The sequence below is a fragment of the Cibotium barometz genome, chromosome 42 (assembly GCF_041138505.1).
Source record: "Cibotium barometz isolate CiBa-2024 chromosome 42, ASM4113850v1, whole genome shotgun sequence".
Classification (NCBI taxonomy): domain Eukaryota; kingdom Viridiplantae; phylum Streptophyta; class Polypodiopsida; order Cyatheales; family Cibotiaceae; genus Cibotium; species Cibotium barometz.
The window spans coordinates 31259747-31286175 of NC_141087.1; the positions used below are offsets into that span (position 1 = coordinate 31259747).

The 26429-nt window shown below is 40.7% G+C and overlaps 1 protein-coding gene across 1 annotated transcript; it reads right to left on the bottom strand.

The window, feature by feature from the left end:
- Window positions 1–447: 447 nt before the first annotated feature.
- On the bottom strand, window positions 448–2559 carry LOC147614365 (mitogen-activated protein kinase kinase kinase 18-like). Its single transcript, XM_086780448.1, has one exon. The coding sequence runs from the start codon at window positions 2034–2036 to the stop codon at window positions 873–875; it is 1164 nt and encodes a 387-aa protein (XP_086636574.1). The 5' UTR covers window positions 2037–2559; the 3' UTR covers window positions 448–872.
- Between the last annotated feature and the right edge of the window lie 23870 nt (window positions 2560–26429).

The window sequence follows — 26429 nt, forward strand, 5'->3', positions numbered from 1 at the left end:
GTGTGTGTGTGTGTCCTATGTGTGTGCGTGTGTGTCTATGTATGTGTGTGCATGCACCTTGTGAGGTTTAGAGGGATACTACCATATATTATTTGTCCACTATGGGTATAATAAGTATATACCTTAGTAGTGTGTGTGTGTGTGTGTGTGTGTGTGTGTGTGTGTGTGGACCATACTTTAAGAGTATACATGATGGTTCACGATACTTGATCAAGTTGATACTTGTAGTTTCGGCTTGACCAAGTTGATACTTGCAAGTTCTCGAAATACCATTCTAACTTGCCTTACATCATGTAAGACATAAAAGTTGACCATGATCAAAATATTTCCTTAAGTAGGATTTGCAATATAGACTCAATGGAAAGTCTACAATATACAATGTACCTATAACATTCACAAGAAAACTCTACAAAGTCTTAGACATCTTAGGTATAATTAAGTCCAATATTTTAAAAAAATAATAATCTTCATATTAAACATTGCATAGAGTGCCGTATCCAAAGGTGATTAGATGATGAGTCTTACTCGGCATCAATAATGCAGGAAAGTAAATTAAAGTAATTCACAAATGCAAAGATCATATTAGCCAGGACCAAAAATATGTAGCCATTGGGGAAGGCCCAAAATGATTGGGCAAACCCCCCACACCCACACACACACACACACACCCACACACACGTGTGTGTGCGTGCACACGGAAATCCACCATTTCATTGAGTGCTGGAAGCATTTGCTTCTAGACCAGCTCTGAACAAGGTCTGATTTGACGGAGCGAAAGAATAAGAGCTGTGTGCGTTGTTGTGTCCGTCGACTTGTTGCAGCCGAGCTGCAGCACTCGACTGGGGGAAAGCCATAATCTGTACCCAGCATGCCTACCCCACGGGCCTCCTCCTCACCAGCTGAAACGCCAGTGAGTCCATGCTTACCTCTTCCCCCTTCCTCACCACTACTGCTCCCATGCAGCCCCTCATGAAGAAGGGCTTTTGCCTGTCCTCCGACCACCCATTCGCGCATCTCACTGTCAGCCACCCGTCCTCTCGAGGCCTGATCACAGCAGCCGTTTCCACATGCCTGGGCATAATCGATTGCCCCGCATTCTCTACACAGGAGCACATTGAAAGCTTTGAGTCGTATTCACCCTCATCATGAGCAGTCTCGCTGAGAAAATCTAGAACACTTCTTGGGGACGGTTGATCGGAATAGCTAAGGATTTCTGGTGCACCTTGCACAAAAGGGTGGTCCAGAAGCCGGGCGGCTGTCCATCTAGCCTTGGGGTTTCTTTGCAAGCACTTGCTCAAAAAGTCCTTGGCATCCTCAGACACAAGTTCTGGCACTGGGGGATTCTCCAGCGAGCACCCGATCTTATACAACACACCGGCTACACTCGCTGCTGTGCCTCTGCCGGCCGCCCATGGAGGGCTGCCTTGCAGCATCTCCACCACCGTGCACCCCAAGGACCAGATGTCCGATGGTCGCCCTTGCTCCACACCTTGCACCACCTCCGGAGCCATCCAAAGAGGGGTGCCCTTGTATTCAGACCCTTCCTTTTCGAGTAATCCCAGCCTCTTGGCCGCCCCAAAGTCTGCAATTTTCACTCCACTCAATCCCACCAGAATGTTCTGCCCCTTGATGTCGCAATGAACAATTCCCTGCTCGTGGAGATAGGCCAACCCTTCCAAAATCCCACGAGTGTAGCATCTGGCCCGGCCTTCATCCAATCGGCCGCCTGATTTCTTCACCAATTCAGCGATGCTACCTCCATTCACATACTCCAGGAAGAGATTGCGAGAGAGCGAGCCGTCTTTAGAAGAGTAATTTCCACCCAAGCACCTCACGATTCTAGGACAATCAAGGCTCTGCAAGATACAGAGCTCGCTTTCTATGGCATGGAGCTCATGGGAGGGGGCAGAGCAAGGGGTGGACTTGACTGCGAAGACGTGCCCATTATCAAGGTTGATGGCTAGGGAGACATGGCCAAAAGAGCCGGAGCCAAGGGGGGAGCTACGAAGCCACTGCCGAATGGGAGGAGGAGGCATGAGGAGACCGTATAAGGGCAAGCTATGGCTTTGCGCAGAGGGCAGGGGGGGAGCAAGGCACAGAGGAGGAGGAGGAGGAATAATGAAAGGAGAGATTCTAATATCTAATATCTGTCCATTGCAATTTGCAATCCACGCTTTTTATCAGACTTTATGTATGAAGTGAGTGCAAGGTGGCCGCGGCGGCCCGTGATCGCGACAGCAATTATCTAAAGCCCGTGGCCCTGCCCCCTAATTAGAGGCGAGTCAGAGGCCTCAAAGGCGATTGGATGCTGCCTTCACGATAAGTAAAACCTAAGGCGAATCAGTGCCCGTTTCGCGTGATACGGGAATCTCTGTGTGCCATGCCGGGCGGCGGGCTCTGATTGACTGCTTCCCAAGTTCCCAACTTCCCATCCTCTCCGCGAATCGGCCTCCAGGCTCCTCACGAGTCCGTACCTACCTCTTCTAAGACTTCTGCAAGGCTGCCCTATTATTTATTCCCTTTCTATAAATTAATTCATCAAGGCTGTCTTTCTACTAACCTTTCACTAAGATTTTAAATCAAAAGGCTAAGGTACTAAAAGACTAAGCCCATGAGAGAGAGCTTGCCCGTCCAACATAGAGAGGGGGGAAAGTTGTGCTTTCTACCAACCTTTCACTAAGGTTTTAAATCAAAAGGCTAAGGTACTAAAAGACTAAGCCCATGAGAGAGAAAGAGAGAGCACTTCCATCGATTTCTCTTGCCCGTCCAACATAGAGAGGGGGGTGGGGGCGGCGGGTAAAGTTGGTGAGAGAGAGAGACCGGCTATTGTGCTTTGAGTTTCAGCAAGGGTCTCCTATACCAAGCACGAGTTATGCCTCTCCCATCTACACTAGTCCATCTCCAATCGAGAAAGACAGGGCGAGGCGACCAAAACACAAGTTATGCCTCTCCCATCTACACTAGTCCATCTCCAATCATCGAGAAAGACAAGGCGAGGTGACCAAAACATGAGCTACATTTGCCAACTTGGAGAGACCAAGAGAGCGTCCTCGTTCAGCGGCAATGAGAGACATGGTGTCCTCCATAATGGTTGGGTGATTGAGCCCATTCATTTGACGAGATCGATCAGGCAGCAGGGATGCCCCACTTAGCCCTCTCTTGTTTGCAATTGTTACACATCCAATCTTATCTCGACTGGATAAGCTACTGGAGGATGGTAGGGCTTACTCTTCCAAGCAGAGAGAAGATGGTTGGCAAATGATTCTTTCATGTTCCAATGCTCAAAGAGATAATGTTCAGAAGGCTATGGCTGTTTGGGATGATTCTTTCATGTTCCTTAAGACTCAAACAGATAATCTTCAGAAGGCTATGGCTGTTTGGGATGGAGTTCAAAAGACTTTATTAATATGCAAAAATCTGCTCTGATAAGCTATACCAAGAGAGATTTGCTTGGTTTGGGATGGAATGGACAGTCGTACAAAGGGGATGCATCACACGCCACTTGGGTTATCCAATTGGAGTTGATGTTGATTCACATGCTTTGTTGCATGGATTTTTGCAAGGATAAATGATAGGTTTGTGTATTGGAAATCTCAAGAGTTGACCTATGCATGTTCGGCTCAAAGTGGCACAATCCATTATGATTAGTATGATATCTTTTTTCTTAAAAAGAGCAGGAAATAAGCCAAGGCAGACGTGGATTTCTTGGGAACGTGTTACTACTCTGAAGAGGAGTGGAGGGGCAACCCTATTAGATGTCAAATTACATATGGTTGCTAGGAGATGGCCTTTATTTGCAAGATATGTGTGTATCTCAAGAGCCATGGGTGGTAATGGCTAAGGCCCTCATAGAGGAGGTCACACTTGTGCATGGTAATACCAAGATTGATGATACATGGTGGGATGTAGTGAGTGGTTCCCAATAAGTTCGAGTGGTGGCTTCACCTCTCCTTTCTCATTTGATGATCTTATGGAAGGAGGTGTTGGCACACACTTCAGATCAACGGTTGGAGGTGAATTTTATGGTGGGCAGGTGAGGTGTTGGCTACTTCACGACTTCCGAAGGGGCCTAACAAACTTGTTGAGCAGCCAAAATTCAATAGAATGGTTCGATTGGGACTATAAGAATTATGGATGCTTTGTTACCACATAGAGGCCGCTTATTGTCTTTTTGAAAAATCCGTCAATATTTTCAAGTTCCACGTGGATATGTACATTTATGGGAGAAGGTCAGGGTAGGACTTACACTGTTTGGTAATATTCCTCAGTTGGAGGATCAACAACCTTGGTTAGATTTGGCATAGTATACAGCAAATGTCTAGTATACAACAAATCAAGTGTACCATATGATGGTGAAAGATAAGCATTAGATCACTGAGAAGGCTAGTAGGGTATGGAACATCATGAAAAGTAGGGCTTGGTGGAAGGAAGTAATCTTACAGGACTAGTGGTCTAAGATTCCATATCAAGGGAAGGTGTTCCTGTAGTGCATGCTAGTTGGAGGCCTACCAATGGGGAACCAGTTGCGAAAGCAATGGATTGCTTTTAGTAATCGTGTGTTTTGTACTATATGCTTGAAAACATGTCCGCATCTTTTCATTTCATACCTGGTGGTGGCAAAGAAGGTGTGGGTTTTTCTTTCTCATGTATGGATTCCATTGACAGATAAGTTAAAGACTGGATTTTTGGAAAGATTTCGAATAGGCCAAATAACCCAGAACATTCAGGTTTCTTTCATTTTTTTAGGTGGATAGGTTTCTGGCATATCTGGTTAACTAGGAATGCCTTCATATTTGATGCAAAAGTTGGTATTATAGCTCACATAGGTCGTATAAAAGGGCTACTATTGTGGCAAGTCTCTTTTCCTTACGGTCAGCTTATTTGGTGGAGAATGACATGGCTATATATTGGATGAGGATACTCCGAGCTACACATTGGGTTCAGAGTAATTAGTGAGGGAAAGCTAGTACATCACCTGGCGGCCATCTGGCCATTTCTAAATTAAATTTTTGTAATATATATTCTATTACGAGAGAGAGAGAGAGAGAGAGAGAGAGAGAGAGAGAGAGAGAGAGAGAGAGAGAGAGAGTCCTCCTTTAGACAGCAATGAGAAAGATGGTATCCTCCTATGCATGAGAGAACCATTGAGAGAGAGAGAGAGAGAGAGAGAGAGAGTGTGTGTGTGTTGAAAGTTAGAGAGATACAAAGAGAGTAGAGAGGAATCTTGAGAGACAAGTTAACGAGACTACTAATGAGGTGTCAAAAACACATGCAATATTTCACATTGTTATCATAACAAAAAACTCCCAAATCCTATGTTTTTGAGGTCTAAAACCTTGGTACAACCTAAGTGCTTTGATTTTTTTCCCATGACCAAATTAATTCATCCTGAAAAAGTATTTTGGGTGCCTATTTAGAGTGGAAGAAAATATGAAAAAAATTTATGGATTTCAAAATATATCATGACTTATGACATTTCAAAATGTCATGACTCATGACTCTCAGCTTGAAACTCGAAGGCCTACCATGAGTTGGATAGTAGGGTGTTAGGAGTGATATATGGTGTATGTTTGACTTTGAATGGTTAATATAAATGCTTTATTGATAAAAAATATAAACATATATGTTTATGTCTAAAATTCTGAAGATTATTTGATTTGTTTTTTTTACTATTGGCTATTTTTTTTATGGCCTTGGAACTTGGAAGGCTTCAAAATTGAGCACTGATGCTCCCATGACACTAGTTCAAAAAAGGTACCATACAAAGTGTACATTGTGAGTCCGGAGGATGGCCTACCGCACTGGCCAGTACGAGTGGGGCCGTGATCCAGTCATAATGAGTTTTTAGAGAATCACAGTCTCGACACTGGCCGTGATCCAGTCATAATGAGTTTTTAGAGAATCACAGTCTCGACACTGGTCTACTGTGTAAGTGCACCTTTAAAAATAAAAAAATTGAGATTTTAAAAAATTGGTGGTTTCCATTTTTTAAAGCAATAATACTTTATTTTCTGGAGACGGAATTTTTCACCTATAAAGAAAAAGCTAATTTTCGAGCACTGCTCCGGCAACGTGTGCAGGTCCGTGCTTGTGCGTGTAACTGCGTGGGAATCTAAAAGTGGCAGCTTGACTTGTCAATGCGGGACGCGGTGAGGCGCATCAGGCGGCCACGTTGGCCACTTAATACCGAGCGACACAGAGAGAGAGAGAGAGAGAGAGAGAGAGAAGGGGAGAGAACTCGGACAAGCTGGCAGGCTGGATAAAAGGTTGACACAAATTATTCGCAATCCACACAATGCTCATTGCTGAGCTTTTTTTGGACCCGTTCTCGTGCAAATTATTTTCTTAAAACATCCACATAGGAAAAACCTCATCGACGCGAGCACAAAAGCTAATGTCCACGCACGAGACAATGCCCTTCCAATTTCCAAGGGTTGAAATCAGGATTCGCCACATGTTTGTCTACCCTGATTTAGTACCTTCCCAAACACAACCATAAAAGCATGGGAATCCGCCCTAACAATAGCTTCTTCTTCTTTTTGGGAAATATATGTTACTAGTGTTGGACCGGCGTACGACCAAGGTTCTAGAAAAGAATCACAACCCTCTCTCTCTCACACACACATGCACATGACCCTCCCTCTCGTGCACACACACTCAAATGTTGAAACACACACACACACTCTCTCTCTCTCTCTCTCTCTCTCTCTCTTTCACACACACACACACGCGCGCGCGTGCGCACACACATCCCCTCTCTCTTCTCAAACTCTCCCACACATAAAAGCTCTCTCTCTCTCTCTCTCTCTCTCTCACACACACACACACTCCCACACATAAAAGCTCTCTCTCTCTCTCTCTCTCTCTCTCTCTCTCTCTCTCTCACACACACACACACACACACACACCCTACAAACATTACATGTACATGAAGCTGATCCGTAATCTTTTGCAATCTTAGATTGTAAATTCCAAGTAACCCAAAGCTCTTGTTGTAAGCGTCTCGACCATACAAACCTAGCAATAATCTAGGTCCCAAAATATAAAGATATTTCCTATTTCAAGAAAACGTATCAATATCATTTTTAATATGCATTAAAACACCCAAAAAAAACCTAAAAAAGTCAATTTTTATACCGTAATACACTTGTACACTCTAATAGTATAGTTCGATCATTAGAGATGTTGTAGCTTGTCCTTCCCAAGACGGAGTAGTGTCTATAGTTGAGCCATGAAAATTAAATAGATTAAAGTAAACAATGATGACTGTTATAGCAAACGTCAAGACCAATACCTTCAATATCTTGTCCATCACATAAATAAATGAAAATGATCTCCTTACCACATCCATCCTATGCAGTATTACTTGTGATATCAAATACAACAATACCTTCACTAATCATTTACACATGATTATAAGCTCTCTCTCTCTCTCTCTCTCTCTCTCTCTCTCTCTCTCTCTCAACGTTAAGTATTTCGAACTAAGCAAGAAATATTAATAATGCCACAATAAAGGAAAGCAAGTCAAGAGTAAAATATTTTCTTATTCTAAGGTTATAAAAACAAAGAAGAACTCACCATGCTCCCATAGCAATCTCAAAATTTTAAACCACCCCTTCAGCAATAGATGGAGACACTTCATACTTCTGGATCTGCATGGTGGCTTTACCTCAATGTCAACCATTTATTCCAGACAATGTAAGTATATTTTTATATATCAATTTAATATTACCGGTAATGGAAACACCAGTGTGGGAGATAAATTACATGAATTTTGCCATCCAACTCCTATTTATCTTCATGTCTTCGCATCACAAAAATAAAAATGTCAATCTAAAAGAAACATCAATCAACTTGAAAGCATGCACACTTACTGAAAGACAACATAGATTGCACATGCCACTTATTTGCGAACATTCTCCTTCCAAATGTTTGCTTAATTGATACAACGATAGCTATGAATGTAGTCTCTAGCATTTGTAGGCTGCCTTATGGGCATACATTACATTTACATTTTTCTAAATGTCATTTGCATTACCTCTTTATAGACAACATTAGCTGTGTAGACTTCATTTGTACCTTCATTGCTGCTTTCATGGTCCATGATATCTTTTACACACACTTTCACTATATCTGATGATCTAACACGTGACATAGCAACATACAACTGTCCATGCGTGAATACTTGTGTGGCCAAATAAAGTCCCAACACACTCAATGTTTGACCTTGGGACTTATTTATTGACATACCAAAACCTGGCCTCGTAGGAAATTGTCTCCTTCTCATGTCAAAAGGCAACTGAAGCACTGATAGAATGAATGTTCTCCTCGGAATGAAGACACTGTCTCCAATGTTTGTACCTGTAATAATTCATGCTTCTATCACCTTTGAGAGAAATTGCTTACATATTAGTCTGGTATTGTTACAAAGTCCCCGCTGAGGATCCAAATTACAGAGAAGCATGATAGGAGCATTCATCTTTAAAAGCAAGCGATGACAGGAGCATTCATCTTTAAAAGCAAGCGATGAGGAGGGCAACCACCACCCAGACTCAAACTATTCAAGTACTCAACTGCATACAATATTCTGTCACACTCAAAAAAACAACCGAATCTGCACTGAGGTATTCTCTTTTAAGACCAGGTATGTCAACCAAGACTAGTTCATTAATCTCATCCACCTCTTGATTTCGTGATGCAAGAGTAACATGGTCTCTAATAATGAAGCATGCATAATGCTCCACTCTTTAAAGATCTATGTAAACCCATTCTACCAAACTCAACAAGGAGTTCCCATGATGGATCAACATTTGTGGTGGAATTACCACTCTACCTTCATTGTTTAAATGGTCTATAGAGCCATCCCCAATTTGTAAAACCCAATTGACAAATTCTAGTTCTGTAGAATCATACTATAACCCATATGTTTTGGGTGAGATTTAAAACATTTACATGTCCCAAATATATGACCAGCACAACGTTGCATCAACAATATCCTCACGTGATCCCTTTGCAACAATAGGTAAGATTTGCCTAAAGTCACCACCAAAGAGCATAATTTTGCCACCAAAGAGCATAATTTTGCAACAATAGGTAAGATTTGCCTAAAGTCACCACCAAAGAGCACAATTTTGCCACCAAAAACTATATCACTTTGCATGATATCTTTTAATGTCCTGTCCAATGCTTCATATGCATACCTATGCATCATTGGAGCCTCATTCCAAATGATCAATCTTGCAAGCTTCAACATCTCAGCCAATGGGCTATGAGCTTTAATATTACATATGCTAGAAGCATTCAAAACCAATGGGATTTTAAAACATGAGTGTGCAGTGTGTCCATTTGAAAGTAACAATGCAGCTATTCCTAAAGATACACATGCCAAAGTAACTTGATTATCTCCGCGTAATCGAGATAGCAAGTATATAGATATGTTTTGCATGATCCGCCTAGTCCATTGAGGAAAAATACACCACCATTGTTCAAATTAATGTCCTCAAGGATGGTATGGAATGCTCTAGATTGACAACTATTAGGACTCCTTTCCATGGAAAGAGACAAATCAGCCTGTTAAACAACATCAATTATATGTTCCATCAACAACCCATTGTTGATAGCAGCAAAACAATTGATCTATCAGGAAGAGGCAACCCTTCAAAATCATGTAGACGTTTTTCATATTGTTGTAAAGAGATCTTACAAGTGTAACAGAGCTTGATTCTTAGCTATAGATTGACAAACACCAACATCAACACACCTTCTCTGCAAGCCATGGAAAAAATCATATGAAAGTTTGACACAAAATTTGACCCAAAGCTGTCCGAGAGATATAGGCTCACAAAAAACCAAAATGATGACAAAAAGTTGACGTAGTTAGAATCCTGTTTTCTAAAATGCAGCTTCTAGAAGACACGTATACCACTCATCATCACTCTCCAGCATTTCTCTTACATCACATGCAACCTTAAAACAAGGATATAACTCCCCATTCACTATGCGCACTTCCTCAAAAGATTTGTAACCTTTACACACTGTGAGTAGCATATGCGTAGATAGTATTGCTCACCTGCACTCAAACTAATATTATAGATACGTCTGATAACATTTCCCTTTTTTCTTTTAGTCCATGAACGAAGAGAAGAATTCCACACCCACTTGCAAGGGAAATCAACATATAGCAAGCTATTTGTTTTGCATCTAATTGATTAGCTCTGAACCATTTAGTGAGAGTAGTTCTTTGGTTTCTATCACAATCAATTACATCGAACAAATCACGGTCATTAAATATAACATGATTTTACAAGGGGAGATGAACATGCAACCTTTGTATATCTGGCTTTTCATCATGCAGATCATATTGGTATATACGCTAACTTGCCTCTGATGCAGACATGTACCATGCATCCAAATATTGACTAACTTCATCAATAACTCCATGTTTATTTCTTTACTTGGATGAAACTACCATCTCACCGCATGTAAGTTGGATACCCATTGTCGTCAACAATAGTAGTCTCAGAAAACTTGCAAGGATAAAAATGTTTACAACTCCCATTAACTATGCAAGGAGAGTACATATTTAGTTCCCCACATGGTCTATGAACATTACACTGGCTAATTATCTTGTGCAACTCGAGAAACATCGCCTTATCTAGAAGTTCAGCACATACCAACTTATCATAGTGAGCAATCTCAGTAGGTTTACATGTACCCTCCAATATCAATAATATATGTGCATGTGGCAAGCCTCTTTTTTAAAATTCAATAACAGAAAAAATCCCACTACCCTTCCAAATAATTCTTTTTTCACCAATAAGTGCAACAGTTTTCACCCATTGCATCAAACAATGCAATAGAATGCAATTTTTAGTGAATGTTAAGTCTCTTAAGTGTTAAACATAGAACTAAAATCATTAATTTTAGCTTAATTGTGTGTTTGTTGTTGATATTTTTTGCATTAGAGTGTTAGCAAGCAGTGTTAGCAAGCATTAGGAGTAGCTTAATCTTTCAAAAAATTTCTTAAAATCATAAAAAAAAACCCTTGAATTTGACTAAGTTCTCTTAATGGATTGATTTTTGTCATTAAGGGTTATTAATCTTATTCAAGAGGCAAAACAATTAGAAAATGTGTTAATTAGGATCTAAATTCATCATATGAGTAGTCAAAATTACTATTTTGAGAATCTAGATGCATCAAAACACCTAATTATATCAATTTCTTCATTAATTGGAGAATTTTAACTCTCTTTACTTAATTTTGTCTTAAAAGAGAAGATCACAATTAAGAGTCTAATTAATCTTCTATTTTAGATTAATTTACACACTTGTTGATGCACAAAGATTAGCATTCCCTTGCTCTATCCAATGATGTACTCAATTGTCCTTGATTAGTGTAAAAGAGGGAAACATTAGTGAAAGGATTAATCTTGGATTAATTTTTAATCACTTTTTTACATAACTTATTAAGGCTAATGAGCATTCAATGAGTAGATGCTCATGAGTTGTCAAATTATCCATTTTGGGGGTCATTTATGAAGGGTGTAAGAGGTATTATAAAAAGGTTAACTTTTTTAATTTCCACTTACCTTTTTGGAAAAATGCCCATATCTCCTTCATTTTAAATTCAAAAAACACCTCCCTCCACCAAAAAAGGAAATCCGTATTTCCCACTAGACTCCAAAAAAAAAAATCAAAAAATGGTTCTCGTCGTGAACCATTTCTGTAACTTTACGGCCTAAGATTTCACGCCCTAGGAGTCCGTGCCCCAAAAAAAAATCAAATTTAACTTTTCCGTGAAGCGGATCCGGTTCACAGCGTGAAATGCTAAGGGTTCACGGCGTGAGACCCTTCGTTCACACGGCAAAAAAAAAACAAAAATCGAATTTAAGTTTTTCGTGAAATCTAGTTCATGACGTGAAACACTAAGGGCTCACGGCATGAGACCCTTCGTTCACACAACCAAAAAAAAAAATCAAATTTAAATTTTTCATGAAATCCGCTTTACGCCATAAAACCCTAAGGGTTCACGACATGAGACCCTTCGTTCACGCGGCCAAAAAAAGAATCGAATTTAACTTTTCTGTGAAGTCCGGTTCACGGCATGAAATGCTAAGGGTTCATGGCGTGAGACCCTTCGTTCACGCAGCCAAAAAAAAAATTTTTGAATATAAATTTTTCGTGAAGTCTGCTTCATGCCGTGAACTACACCCTCCTAGTTCACAATGTGAAAAGGGGGGGGTGTTCCATCGGAAAAAAAAAGACTAGAAAACACCCCTGTTTGGAGGCTCGTATCTCCTAAACCGTATATCTGATGAAGGCGCTCTAGGGCTCATCAGAAAGCTGACATCGATCTCTTAAACTTTAGACTCACTGTCCGAAGTCAAAATCGATCGTTTTGGCCTCCGACCAGCAACTCTTCAACTTTTCCGTGAAGTCCGGTTCACGACGTGAAGGATTCACGGCGTGAGACCCTTTGTACACGCGGCCAAAAAAAAATTTTTTGAATATAACTTTTTCGTGAAGTCTGCTTCATGCTGTGAACTACACCCTACTAGTTCAGGACGTGAAAGGTCCATCGGCCAAAAAAAAAGGGACTCTAGAAAACATCCATGTTTGGAGGCTCGTATCTCCTAAACCGTATATCTGATGAAGGCGCTTTAGGGCACATCGGAAAGCTGACATCAAGCTCTCCAACTTTGGACTGACCGTCCAAAGTCAAAATCGATCGTTTTGCTCTCCGACCATTAGCCTCAAAATTCGACCCGAAAATCGAGGCAAAAAACAACCCAAAAACCACAAAATCGTAGAAAAACAACGCGAAAACGATAAGACGAACCATATTCGGGCTACTATTTGAGGGTCTAAACGACAAAATCACGGACGACTTAGGGAAACAAAGTTGTAGTAGTTTGAAAATACTACGACTCTCTCATATAGATTTTTTCAAAATTCCTTTTGGAACACCCTCAAAAACGTGCTGCAAAACAGCAAAAAAATAGTCTTGAGACAGTGATGAAAAATAGGTTAAGGAAAAAGAAAATTACTCCACAGCACCGTCCACAAAAGCCTATGCAAGTTCCTCAAAGAACTCCACCAAGTCAGTAAGTGTGGATACCAAAAATATTACTATAAGCACAAGGATACTACCAAAGTAATACCAAAGTTTGGATTCCCAAGCGCATCATAAAGTCCCCTAAGCTTGCACAAAGAAGAAAGTCCGCATCAAAATCATCAGCCACCAACTTATCATGTTTATCAAAGATGGGTGCCTGTTGATGTACTTCAATAACAAGGATACTATGATGGTAATCCCATCATATGGTTGCCAAAATCAATCAATGTGAAAAAAGCCTCACCCACCGACTTTAACCCCAACATCCTCACCTAAAGTTTGATAAGAATGGAGGCCCAAGAAACACCAACCAAGTCACTCAACCACTCTCGTGCATTCAGCACCACAAGAGCTTATGTGTTCAAGCAACCCCAATGGTAACCAACGAGCAGTCTTATCTACTGCCTTGATAACATGTGAGCCAAAAATTCAAGAAGCAATTCCCACGTTTGCAATAGAGACTTATGAGCGCATCAAAGACAAACTCACAATGCTCTTGTCACCCCTCTGGATGTGAAGCATAAGTACACAAGAACTTGTTGCTCGCATGTCATGCCCTGGTTGAACCATAGAATTATTTCAATCAAAAAACATTGGGGTCAAAACCTGCACTTTCAAGGGTTTAGGCCATTTTACGGAATAACTATTCACGGCCTAAAAAACCTGCAACTTCACGGAATTATTTCTCACGGAATTCCATATCATGGAATTACCTTTCACCACAGAATTCCATTTCATGGAATTACCTCTCATGGAATTCCATATAATGGAATTACCTTTCACGAAATTATCTCTCACGGAATTACCTCTCACGGAATTCAATTTCATAGAATTAACTTTCACGGGTTTACTCCATTTCACGGAAACACCATTTCACGGGATTAAATTTCATGGGTTTAGGCCATTTCACGGAATAACCTTTCACGGCCTAAAAAACTTGTAACTTCACGGAATTCCATTTCACGGAACTCCATTTCACGGCCTGCACTTTCACGGAAACACCACATTAGGAAGTGAATGGGGTCTTCTTGGGCCCTTTAATTTGCCCAAGCCTAATCAAGGTGATTAAGGAATAGCCAAATGGGGGGTTGCCATGTGGACTGAAATGTTGGGTTTGTAAGAGAGGTGTAAGAGTGGTCAAAGGGTGCACTTTTCTCCCCAAAAAGGGGGGGAGGCAATTTTACAATTTTCGGACCTCCATAACTTCTACATACAAGCTCCGATTTGAGCGGAGATTATAGATCCGTGATACGCATCAAGAGCTTTCCATAGATATGTTACATGATATGGTTTTGTCCGCTAGATTTTAAATTTTATTTTCCCTCCAAAATTCAAATTCGAATAAAGTAGCCGTTTTGAAGCTTCTAATTAGAAAACGTTTCTTCTTAAGAGAAAAGGTTTGACTCCTTAAACTGCCAAATAAAAGGGCCCAAGAAGCCTTCCCATTGAGGTCCTAAAACCTGTAATCTCACGAGTTCAGGTTGCATGAATTAACAATCTCATGGCTTAAGAACCTGCACTTTCATGATTTAAGCCACATCACGAATTAAGCCATCTCATGCAACGATCGTCAATAGCCATTATATACTAGCTTAATATTCTTTTGGCTATATTACTGAAGCAGTTGCTCCATGAATACATATCCATACTCATGCATAGGAGAACATTTGCACCAAAGCCTCACCATCGATAACTTCCAAGTACATCTCTGGATGGGGGGAGCCATGGTGGACGAAAGCCTAGTCAACGATACAACCCATTGCCTAGAATTTTCCTTCAGATTACAAACCTCTCAAAAAACGACAAACCCATCTTCACAAACCAATGATCTTCAATCCTTAGTGAAGATATCTATATTAGCCTCACAAGTCGACGTAATTCTTTCAATCCTCACCAACAAGTGGCTACTTCAACACAGAGCAGTTCAATAAGAGTCTATATGACTCAACTCTTGTACTTCATATATATCTACTTCATAAGAGCACTTAAATATACATAAAAACATACAATCAACATCAAAGACATCGACAAAGCTTGTCCATTCTCTTCAACGCGATCACGAGCACGAGCACGCGATCACATAAAAACATACAATCAACATCAAAGACATCGAAAAGCTTGTCCATTCTCTTCAGCGCGATCACGAGCACGCGATCACCATCAGGAAGGGGGGGATGCTAACCCAATTCTAGGGTTATCAAGATCTACGGCTGTCAGGCAAAAATTTGAAAGGTGTTTTGAGTCTGTGTACATATGGGATGCATGGTTTGCGAATAAGCTTTGCCTTGAATGCCCTGGCAAATGTACAGAGTGGGTGGTTTTATGTTTTTTTTTACGAGCTCTTGGTGACGCCTTCATGTGAAAGTATTACGGGAACCCCGAATGTGATGATGGTTGGTCAATCTAGGTTGATTCTGGATGCAGAGATGACACTCCATTTTTAGCATGAATGTGGAGATGGTTGCCAAATGCATGGCACCGACTGTGATGGTCATGTTTGGTAAGTTGATGCTGCTGACTATGAGCTGTGGGCAGATATTGCATCTATTTTGGAAGGAAAGTATGGGCGCTGCACGTTAACTTGAAGCATAAGGAAAGCAAGGTAATGAAGGGTGTGTGGCCATCATTTTGAGGCTTTAAAAAATAATAATAATATAATATCAATGTGGCCAGTTGGAAGGGTGAACGTGGAGCTTTATTTTGGCCGCCAGCGTGACCTCTAGAAGCTGGGGAAGAAGTGAAAAGGAGTGGCCACCTTGCTGTTCACGGGCTGGTGAAGATAGCCGTCTCGTGCGAGAAAAGAGGAGAGACGCCTTGCTGAAGGCTGCAGACCCGAGAGGAGTTCAGGAGGCAGGGAAGGGTAGCCCCCTTGTGAGAAGTCGCCTGGCTGGGGAGATTCTACAGACCACGGTGTGGAAAAGAGAGGTTGGCCACTTTGTGCAAAAAGGCTCTCTGTGAGGTGTGCTGGCGTCAAGGTGACAGGGCTGGCGAAGAGCTGCAGCAAGAGAAGGGTGCGCAGCCGAGAACCATGATCGCTATCGGGTGATGGTGAAGAGCTAACGGGAGGTGATGGCCGCCTTCTAGATGAGGAGAACGCCTGGTGGAGAAAAGGCTGCGTTGGTGATGCAGCAGTAGTAGCTGGTGGATTGGGGAGGCGCCAAGAGACGAGCTGGGGTGTGAGGCGAGGAACAATGAGGTAGCCGCCTTGTGTACAGGGACGTGGTTGCAACTGCAGGTGCTGGCGTCAAGGTGAAGGCTGGCGAAGAGCAAGGGAGCCGCGTGGGTGAATGCCTTGGGTGGTTGGCGATACTGGTGAGAGAGCCGCCTCTCATGTGCAGGTGAGAAGGGTTGTGTTGGTTTTCTTTTGAAGAGTTGGCCAGAGCAGCTGCTGAGTGTAAACGTGGCTGGTCGTCACTGGAGAGAAAAGACAGTGGAGGCCGCCTTTGGACAGTAGGGAAGAGAGAGAAGTGGCCGTGGTGTTGAAAGGATTGTGCAGAGGCTCTGTGGTGGTTGGCGAAGCTGCTGGTCACGACACACACAGAGTGAGAGCTGCTGAGTTGAGGGTTAGCTGGTGGGGCGCCCTCTGAAGAGAGAAGTGGCTGGTTTTGTGTGGGCGACGACTGCAGGCAGAGAGTGGATGCTGACCAGAGAAAGAGCCTAGAGCAGTGCAGAGTTGGAGGCCGTCTCAAGTGTCACTGGCACGTAAAGCAGCTGCAGAGGTGGCTAGTAGTGCTGAAGACAGGTGAGAAGGGCCGGTACCATAAGGGTCGAGGGCTGATGGCAGTGAAGCAGAGAGTGAGAGCTGCTGGAGTTAAGGGTTGCTGGTGGGGCACCCTCTGAAGTGAAAGAGTGCCTTGGGTGTTTTGTGTTGGCTGCACAGTAGAGGTGCTGATGTGTGGGCTTGAGACATGTGGGACTCGCCTACGACACTTGGCAGGTAGTAGCACAGCTGAACAAAGAGTAGCCGGGCTACAGAGGAAGTTGAGGGTTGCTGGTGGGGCGCCCTCTGAAGAGAAACAGAGACCGGGAGAAAGATGCTTGGTTGTCAGACGCAAGGGTGAATTCCCTTGGTAGTAAATCCTAGCCAGAGTCCTGGTTTTTGGTGTAATTGTTGAGTTTATACAGTGTGTATGGTGCTGTGTATGTTTTTTGCTGAATGATTAGTTGTCTATCGTGGTTTTAAGCTGTATTTCTGGTGTGGGTGGGTGGAGAATCTGTGAGAAGTGTTCCAGCTGGGGCTGGTGGTGCCTCCGTTGTGTTTGTATTTTCAAAGTTTGGGAGGTGAAGGGCTATAGAGGCATGTTCTTTTTTCTTTTTGTCACCTCACACCGCCATTATCTTACATCAAGGAGTCACGTCAATAGATACACCAAAGGGTCATACATTCAAGATATGAAGCAATAGTATCCAAAGCTACAACTTGGACGGGCACCCGTAATGGTGTGACGATGAAGTATTTATGGCGATTCCCACTTTAAAAGCGTGTGGTAACAAGTTAGGATGAAATCCTAAGTGATGTACTTCATGGATATATTATGAGAGTAGTCATTGTAATAGCATTAGGCCTCTTATAAGCCTAAAGTGCCCGCCATATCTAATGAGGGTAATATTTTGGGTTTAAGAGTTCCTTCTAAGCAGCTTGTTGTGGGACTGCTGATGATGTTTTCATGTTTCGCAACACCACTAATGTTAATCTCAGTGCTTGCATGGAAACCCTTAACCTCTACTCGCCTTGACTTGAATGTTCATAAGTCCACCCTCATTAACCTTACTAAAGATAATTTTAACCTCCTTATGTGGAATGATAAAAGGCTTCCTAAGAGTCATAAAAATGTTTGATAATCATGAGATTTGGTGCAGATACCTATGGGACATTATCCAAGGTTCTAAATTTTATTTTTATGGGATTTGGGACCTTGCATGGGATAAGCTTTTTTCTAATGCTCCATGCAAGGTCCCTTATCCATCATCCAATTTACTAATTCAATCTTGGAAGCTTTGTTGAAAATGGAATGGAAGAATGAGGTATATAGAGAACTCCCTAGCCATGGAAAACACCTTTGAGAGTTTCAAGTTTAAAGAACCCCCTGTTCGTGCTTTAGGCTTGAGAGCCAAGACCCTTCTTAACAAAGGGGTGAGACGGATTCAGGATACCAAGGACAACAATGGAGACTTCGTCCCCCTTTTCCAAGACCCTTTTCAAGAAAGGGATGAGACAAATTTAGGCCCTACCAAGGACCACAATGGAGACTTCCTCCCCCTTTTCCAAGCTAAAAGAAGATTCAGATTACTTCCCAACTAAAAGAAGATTACTCCCCCTTTTCCAAGCTAAAAGAAGATTCAGATTACTTCCCAACTACAAGGAAGCATGGCATACACTTTGCTACTGCATTCATAACTTGGAGACATGATTTAATGTACAGGTTCAAGATAGGTACATGGATTAGATGATTACCTCTTAGATTAGATGGTACAGGTTCAAGATAGGTACATGGATTAGATGATTACCTCTTACGAAGGGGATTGGTGGAAGGCGTCCACCAAAGCTTTCTATTCTATTATGCACACTGATGAGGATATATATAGTCATTATAACACTCTTTGGAGGCTATGAAAACCTTGAACTTGGTGGAAGAAGACTTTTCAAGATTTGTGGTCTACACCTTATGCTTGAAGCATAAGGTTTTCATGTGGAGGATGACTAATAGATCTCTTCCTTGTCAACAAGCTCAGTGTTAGGCACACGACAAATGGTCTTTGTCTTGGATGTGGATTCAAGCAAGAACACACCAAGCATTGCTTTTGTATGTGCCCCAGGACTGCTAAATTCTGGAAGGAGATCAATGATAGGGTCTATGGGTACAACAGCAGCAGAACTCAATGGACTTTTGGTCAACATAACTTTGCTACTACAGAGATTGAATGCATTGTGCATTTTTTCAAAATTTGGTTTTCTATCTCTTATGAATTATGAGGAATAATAGAGACTTTGAAGGTTTTTGTATTGATAATCTATCTTTGATATATCTCAGGCAATATCTTAACTTGCCCTCAGAAATTGATTTGTAAGAAACTCCCTCTTAGAGCATTTAACATGCTTTAAAATAATGTAAAAGCATTGATGTGATATATAATACGATTATACTTCATCTTTTAAAAAAAATGGCATATCAAGAAAAAAACCGAATAGATTTAAGAGATCTCCTTATTTTTCTTGGATACCCAGATTTCCCATAAGCAACCAAACCTAAATGTTAAATAGAAAACCAAACCGAATAGATTTAAGAGATCTCCTTATTTTTCTTGGATACCCAGATTTCCCATAAGCAACCAAACCTAATAATGTTAAATAGAAATCTGATGACATCCTCAGCATCGACCCCCCTTCCAAGAACCCAATCCCCCCAAAGACCCTGAACTCCTAGGAACATTATTGAATTTCAGAAAGGGGGGAATACTGGTCTAGATGTAACTGAGTTGCTGTATAAATGTATTCATTTGTGTTGGTCCATATATTATGTTAATCATCAAAATAATACTAATATATTTCAAGCAATATACTCTCTACAGATTGGGATCAGTTGATTTGCTGATTATCAAACTCTTGTACACATAGTAGGTTTCCTAACTTCTGTTTTTATGCAGGGATACTCAGGCTAATGCGAAAGCAAGATTACCCAAATATGGGCCAAAGACAAGAAGATGGCACCTAAAGGAAAAACACCCTATCTACACCTTTGTGGCCTTTATAGAGAACCCCTTAATGGTGAAGGTGTGGGTAGGTAAATAAGTGTTGGAGAAGAGGCCTCCCAAAGGCTGTACCACTGAAGGAATGATGATTGCATGCATGCAGCTACGGTATCACGTTTCTTGGAGCCAGTCCTCCTTTGTCTGGGTGGATGATAGATGGGATCTTTTATGCAAGTTGCTTTAGAATAGGCTTTAGCCTAGGGCCTAGCTTTGAACTTTTTTGGTAAAGGTCTTTCAAGTGGTAATATTATATATATCTATTTCCACCCAAAAAAAAAAAGAGATCTCCTTATTTTGATTGGTTGAAAAATATGTTTTTTTGGCAAGACGAGTGCAATTCCACCTTTAGAAATAAAAAAATACCTTCAAATTTTAAAATTTGGTGGTTTCCAATAGTTTTGTAAATAGCAATAATACTTTATTTCCTGGAGTTCTTGTAATAAAGGAAAAGCTATTGTCTGGCAACGTGTGCAGGTCCGTGCTTGTGCTTGTGGGAATCTAAAAGTGGCAGCTTGGCTCGTCAATGCGGGACGCGGTGAGCGCATCAGGCGGCCACGTTGCCCACTTAATACCGAGCTGGCAGGTTGGGTAAAAGGTTGACACAAAGGACGCCACAATGCTGAGCTGTTATTGGACCCGTTCCCTCTCTCCTGCAAATTATTTTCTTTTAAAAAAAATCCACATAGGAAATACCTCATCGACGCACGCAACGCTGAAAAATCAATGAAGGGCGGCTCTCCACGCAAGCGAAAATTAGGACCCTTCCGAATTAGAAGGGTTGAAATCCGGAAACTCTAATTTAGTACCTTCCCAAACACAACTAGTTCGCAGCATGGGAGTCCACCCTAAGAGTACCTTTGTACAAAACATTATGCTTCTTTACAGCCTTATTAAAAAACAGGCTTTTTTTTATTTCAGTATTTTTTTTGTCTAATTGAAAATAGGCAAAAAAAACATGCAAAACTCTAACTGGCAACTTGTCAATGACTTCGTTAGTGATCGAAGAAGAAATTATTGCCTTTTTTTCTCTTTTCTTTCCCCCTTTTTTTCCTTCTAATGGGCGATTTTTTATATTATATAATGAGCTCCTTATAGCCTTTTTCTCATGAACCCACCCCCTGGCTCCAAAAAAAGGACATTGCAATGTCAGAATCAAGAAAAACCGACTGAGATTTTAAATAGCTTTTATTTTAAAGATTGATTTTTCATATATTTTAGTTATAAAACCGACATATTGTAGAGATTTTGGAAACAAAAACCGGATAGATTTAAGGGTTGTCCTTATTTTGACTAGTTGAAAAATATGTTTTTTTGGAGCACTACACACCCACCAGTAAACTATGTCAAGTACAACAATTGAAATTTGGCACAGTTAGGATTTCATGAGAAAACTTGGCCATTTCATTTAAATGATCATTCATTGAATGCTTTGGTCGCAATTTAGTAAGGGTGTGAGATAGAAATGGTGACACCTCTTTGTGGCCATCAGCCTCTTATGAAGTGGGCCTATAAGGGTTACAGTTAAAGACTCCTTGTATATCCAAGAATAGAAATGGTGACACCTCTTTGTGGCCATCAGCCTCTTATGAAGTGGGCCTATAAGGGTTACAGTTAAAGACAAACAAACACCAAGCTCCGAGATTAATGCTTGGCCCAAGAAAAAGCTTATGGTTAAAGACATACAACCACCAAGATCCTAGATTTAAGCTTGGCCCAAAGAAAAAAAAATGAGGTGGTTCCAAAAAAAACACTCAAGAGTTAGAACATTGTTTTTAAAAAGAGTCGCAAAAATGATAGCCAGTAAAAACTAGCTTTTTTTGCCTTCTTTTAGATCTTGGATTTTCAGCAACTTCTATCTTTCGATGAGAATATTTTCCTATAAGGGTTCTCTTCAAAATTTCAAGTTTGGCGAGAAATGGATTTTCTATGAACGTTCAAGAAAGCCACAAAATTTCACTTTTTTTTACATGCTATTGTTAACATGGCACTAAAAAACATTTCTTAAGCATAATAGGTCTCACACAAAATGCCAAAAACTTTAGATAAAACATAGCTACTATTTCTTTGTGATCATAGCATTGCCAAAATGGAAGAATACATTCTTAATTATTTGACTAGAATTCAACCATGAGGTTCATTATAGGCAAAGAACACATTCTTATTTCTTTGACTGAAATTCCACGAGAAGGTTCTTTAGGCAAGGAACTAAGATGCGAACAAGAAGCTTGGCAGCTTGTAGTTGTAACTACAAATGCCTAAATCATTTAAATTTGAATCGTAATTGATTTCAAAGACTTTATTATTATATCTTCTTATAAGACGTATATTCCACCTCTAACCCCATTGATGCTATGCACTTTCTCACGGTGGTCAATATAATCTTTATTAAACATTTAGACTGTTAATCTTCAATATCTATGCCTATGGGTTGTTCTTAATTTGATGAAGTTCGATTTCTAAAAATATGGATGACCATGCTAAATTCCTTATGGAATCTAAGAGAATGAAAGATCCTATGGCTTTGTGAAGACCAATTAAAAGCTTCAAATTCTACAATGTTGACTATGCCATGAAAAAATTTAACTTTGTATTCAAGGATGCGTCAAAAGCTTAAGCCAAAAAATGATGAATTTGACATTTGACTTGAAAAGACAAACTCTGTGTATTTTGCACCACTTGAATTTGGAAAATGGCTACACATTTTGCACCTTGCATAGTGCTTCTGATGATGATCAGGGTATCCTCTGCAACTCCCTAAAATCCAAGCCAACAAATGGAAACAAAGAGAGGCTATGAATTGTGACACCCTCCACTTCCCTTCTAAAAGGAAAGAGCTCTAGTATTTCATTTAGTGGTAACAAATTATCAAGGGTGTCAAACTTTGTCTTTTAATGGTAAACTACCTAAGCCTAAAATTCTTTTTTGTGGTGGTTCTAAGGTTATCGAAGTGGTGATGTGGGTACCTTGCAACTTTGAGCCATCGAATAGGGATGGAGATAGGTTACAAATTCTAACACCCTTGTCATGGGGAAGAGCTCTAAAGCCCTTCACAAACAAAGAGAATTTTTGGTTTGCATAGCCAATCAAAAGGCTCTAATTTGTATTTTGGGCACCCACCGTTAACACACATAAAAAAGTGTACTCCTTGTTCATGCTGACAACTATGCCACCTATAGTCCATCAACAAGGTAATCTAGATGGGTATGCTAAAAAGGGACTAATCAACACAAAGTTGCATTTTTGAAAAGAGGGTCCCATTGTCCCACTTTTTTTAAAGAGCATTTAGTTGTGTGTAAAGGGTTCCTATTGTACCACTTGCATCATTTAGTTATGTTAAGGGTGCCTGCCAAAGTTACAAAATCATTAGAAACTTGGTTGACAACACCTACCCATCGAATGGGCAATCAAAAAAAAAAAGAATGATGGTTGTGTGTAAAGGGCCTAATATTTTGTTTGGTGGTGACAACTTGGAAAAGGTGTCAAAATTCATGTATGGAAATGTGTTCTTTTGGTGGTGGTGGTTACAAAGGTGCCAAAGTAGACAGTTATTACTCTTGAGTTTAGGGGTGCATTCTAATGTCCCTAGTCCCCTTACTTGATGAATAGGCATATGTGATAGGCAACTCAAGGGGGTTGCAAACAAGTTGGGGGCACTAGAAAGCAGGATTTCAAAATAGAATAATGAATAATTTGATAAGTATGAGCTTTCACAAGAAAGCTAGTAGCTCACAATTAATAGACCTCAAACAGGAGGGAAGCAAAATGCAATTGGGCACACACTATGAGGATTTTGAAAAAGAGTTAAATGTATGGATTTTCAAAAAAAAACTAAATGTGTAGATCTCAAACAGGATTAAGGAGGGTTACACAAAAATGTGGTTCGGCACACTCTATAAGACCTTATCGGATTTTGAAGAATAGCTAAATTTATGTATTTTGAATAAGAGTGGATTCTACTTGGCTATCCAAAAACTCTTATAAACTCTAGTCACCATTGAACATGCCTTTTGAGCAATGAGATGTTAATAGGTCAATGTTTCTCCATGTCTACTTATACCTAGCTAAAGATGGCTAAGGCAATGCTAATGTAAGTGCTTAGTGTGGATATAGAAGGTTAACCATCTTACATGTCTTTCCCATGGCCCAGTTAGCTCCATCTAAGATGTGTAAGAAAACTTGGCTCTAACTGTGCCAAAAATAGCCTAGTTTTAAAATTGCATTCTAAACTTGACCAAAAATGTTATTATGATGCTTTATTGAAATAATGTGGGAAGCTACACACAAAAAAAGCATGCATTCAAGGCAAGGGAAACTTTCCTAGCCCAATTAAATGGGCCATGGAAATACCCTATTACAAAGTTACAAGCTTTAGTCTTTAAAAGTACTATGTCCCAAGGAGTGCATGTCCCAAGTTACAAGCCTTAGTCTTGACTAAAAGTACTATGTCCCAAGTAGTGCATGTGGGACAACAAGCCACCTTGGACCTTCACCTAGAATTTGCACTTCATGCAATAAAAATTCTTCTTCTCATCGCAACATGTGCAACATAAGGGCCACCAACTGTATAGAAAATTTAGGAAAGGGAACATTTCACTGAAGATTAAATTTATATTCTCTCTCTCTCTCTCTCTCTCTCTCTCTCTCTCTCTCTCTCTCTCTCTCTCTCTCTCTATACACACACACACATATATATATATAATATAACCTAAGGCCTACTTTCAAAGGAACATGGAACGTAAAACATTTAATTGAATGCACCCATCAAAAGGTATTTATAGACTAGGTGGAAGCCCATCATGCCATTTGCTATACTAGTGCTTACGTGGATGTTGACTCATGCTCATCATCTCCCTTTTCATTAACGAGAGTCTTGCCTTCCCAAGGTGTTTGCACCAAAAAATATCTCATCATAATCATCCACAATAAATGTTATGGGAGCCCAATTCAACAATCTTCCAAGGTGTTTGCACCAAAAAATATCTCATCATAATATCTCAACAATCTTCCACATGGGCATCAAAAAGTGTTTGTGTGTCTTTACGCTTTGGATGGATGCCTATCACATAGCATTTATGGACCCACAAAAAGTCAATACCACCTAAGCTCTCAAGTGTGTAAAGCCTAGCTTACTTGGCACCCATCCTACCTTTTCATCACCAACCTACCTTTTCATTAGCTTACTTTGAAGTTCGCATACATCCTACCTTTTCATTACCAACAATGAGTCTTGACTGCCGAAGGGATGGGCACCAAAAAAGCACCCCAACCCTTAATAAATCGATTCCATAACCATCCACTTTGGCAATCAAAAAGTTTATACTAGATGCCCATCAAACAACATTTATAAACCCACAAAAAGTTGATGCCCAAGTAATCAAGCGTGTAAAGATTTAGTTGACTTAGTGCCCATCCTACCTCATTAATTAGAAAAAGAACATGCTCACACAATGAGCACTACACGATGGGCTTCTCTCGAGTCTCTAACCATCCTTAGAACACCTGTGTGAGCAACACATAGATGGCAGGATGGCAAGATGCAGGCAAGGAACTTTAGTGCACAAGGGTAAAATTTTGTTGGCCCTTGTTAATTCCATTCGGATTCCATGATCCTCAATTGAGGCATGTAAAGGCACTATAATGGTTGTACATTATGAGAGATTGGCTACCCAAGGCCTAGTTAGTAAGTTTTGGGCGACCAAGTGTGAATAAGGGTCAATTGTATATAAGGTATTTTCTCATAATGAAAAGGATACAATCCCCTTTGTGCTATTGAGATCTCTTCCCTTGTACTTTGTGAGAGAGTGAGGAGTGAGAGCATTCTAGCATTGTACCTCTTTCATGCTTGTGTGTTTATGCTTGTATGAGAGAGAGTGTGTGTGTGATTGGCCTATGCGATGGTGTGAGCGACTCCACGGTGACAATGTGGAGGTGGAGCTTGGAGTTTCGAGCATACAAGCAAGCTTGGAGTTTAGAGCATACAAGCAAGCTTGGAGGCCTCAAGAGACACGAGCTCGAAGCATTGGTAAGTACCCCACGACGATTGTGTTCTACTGCTTGTCCAATAGGTGAATGTGTGTAGAGTTCACTCTTGGAGGTGTGGTTGATAGCATCACACGGACTCATGGTTGAAAAGTTACGCAGAAAACATTGGTTTGATAGAAACCTCAAGCAAAAAGAGTTGAAAACGGGGGACCTTGTCCTCATGTATGGTGTGGGAAGTGCCAGAAAAATGAAACTGAAATACCGAGGTCTGGGACCATTCCGCGTTTCACAAATCACACCTCAAGGGTCTATCCGAATAGAGATAATTGACGGCATCCAAATGGAGGGCTATGTCAATGGGAGTAAACTAAAAAAATACTTTGGACCATTAACCTAGGAAATGCTCTTCCAAGAACACCTCTTAAAACAACAGAAACAATTAGCAAAAGAAAAAATCCAGCAAGCGCAAGACGAGACTAAAGCTAGGCAAGCAAAAGCTAAAATGAAGAAGGGCCTGATTCATGTCAACATGGCTTCCATAACCCTTGTGGACGAAGAGGATCTAAACATTGAACCAGTAAGA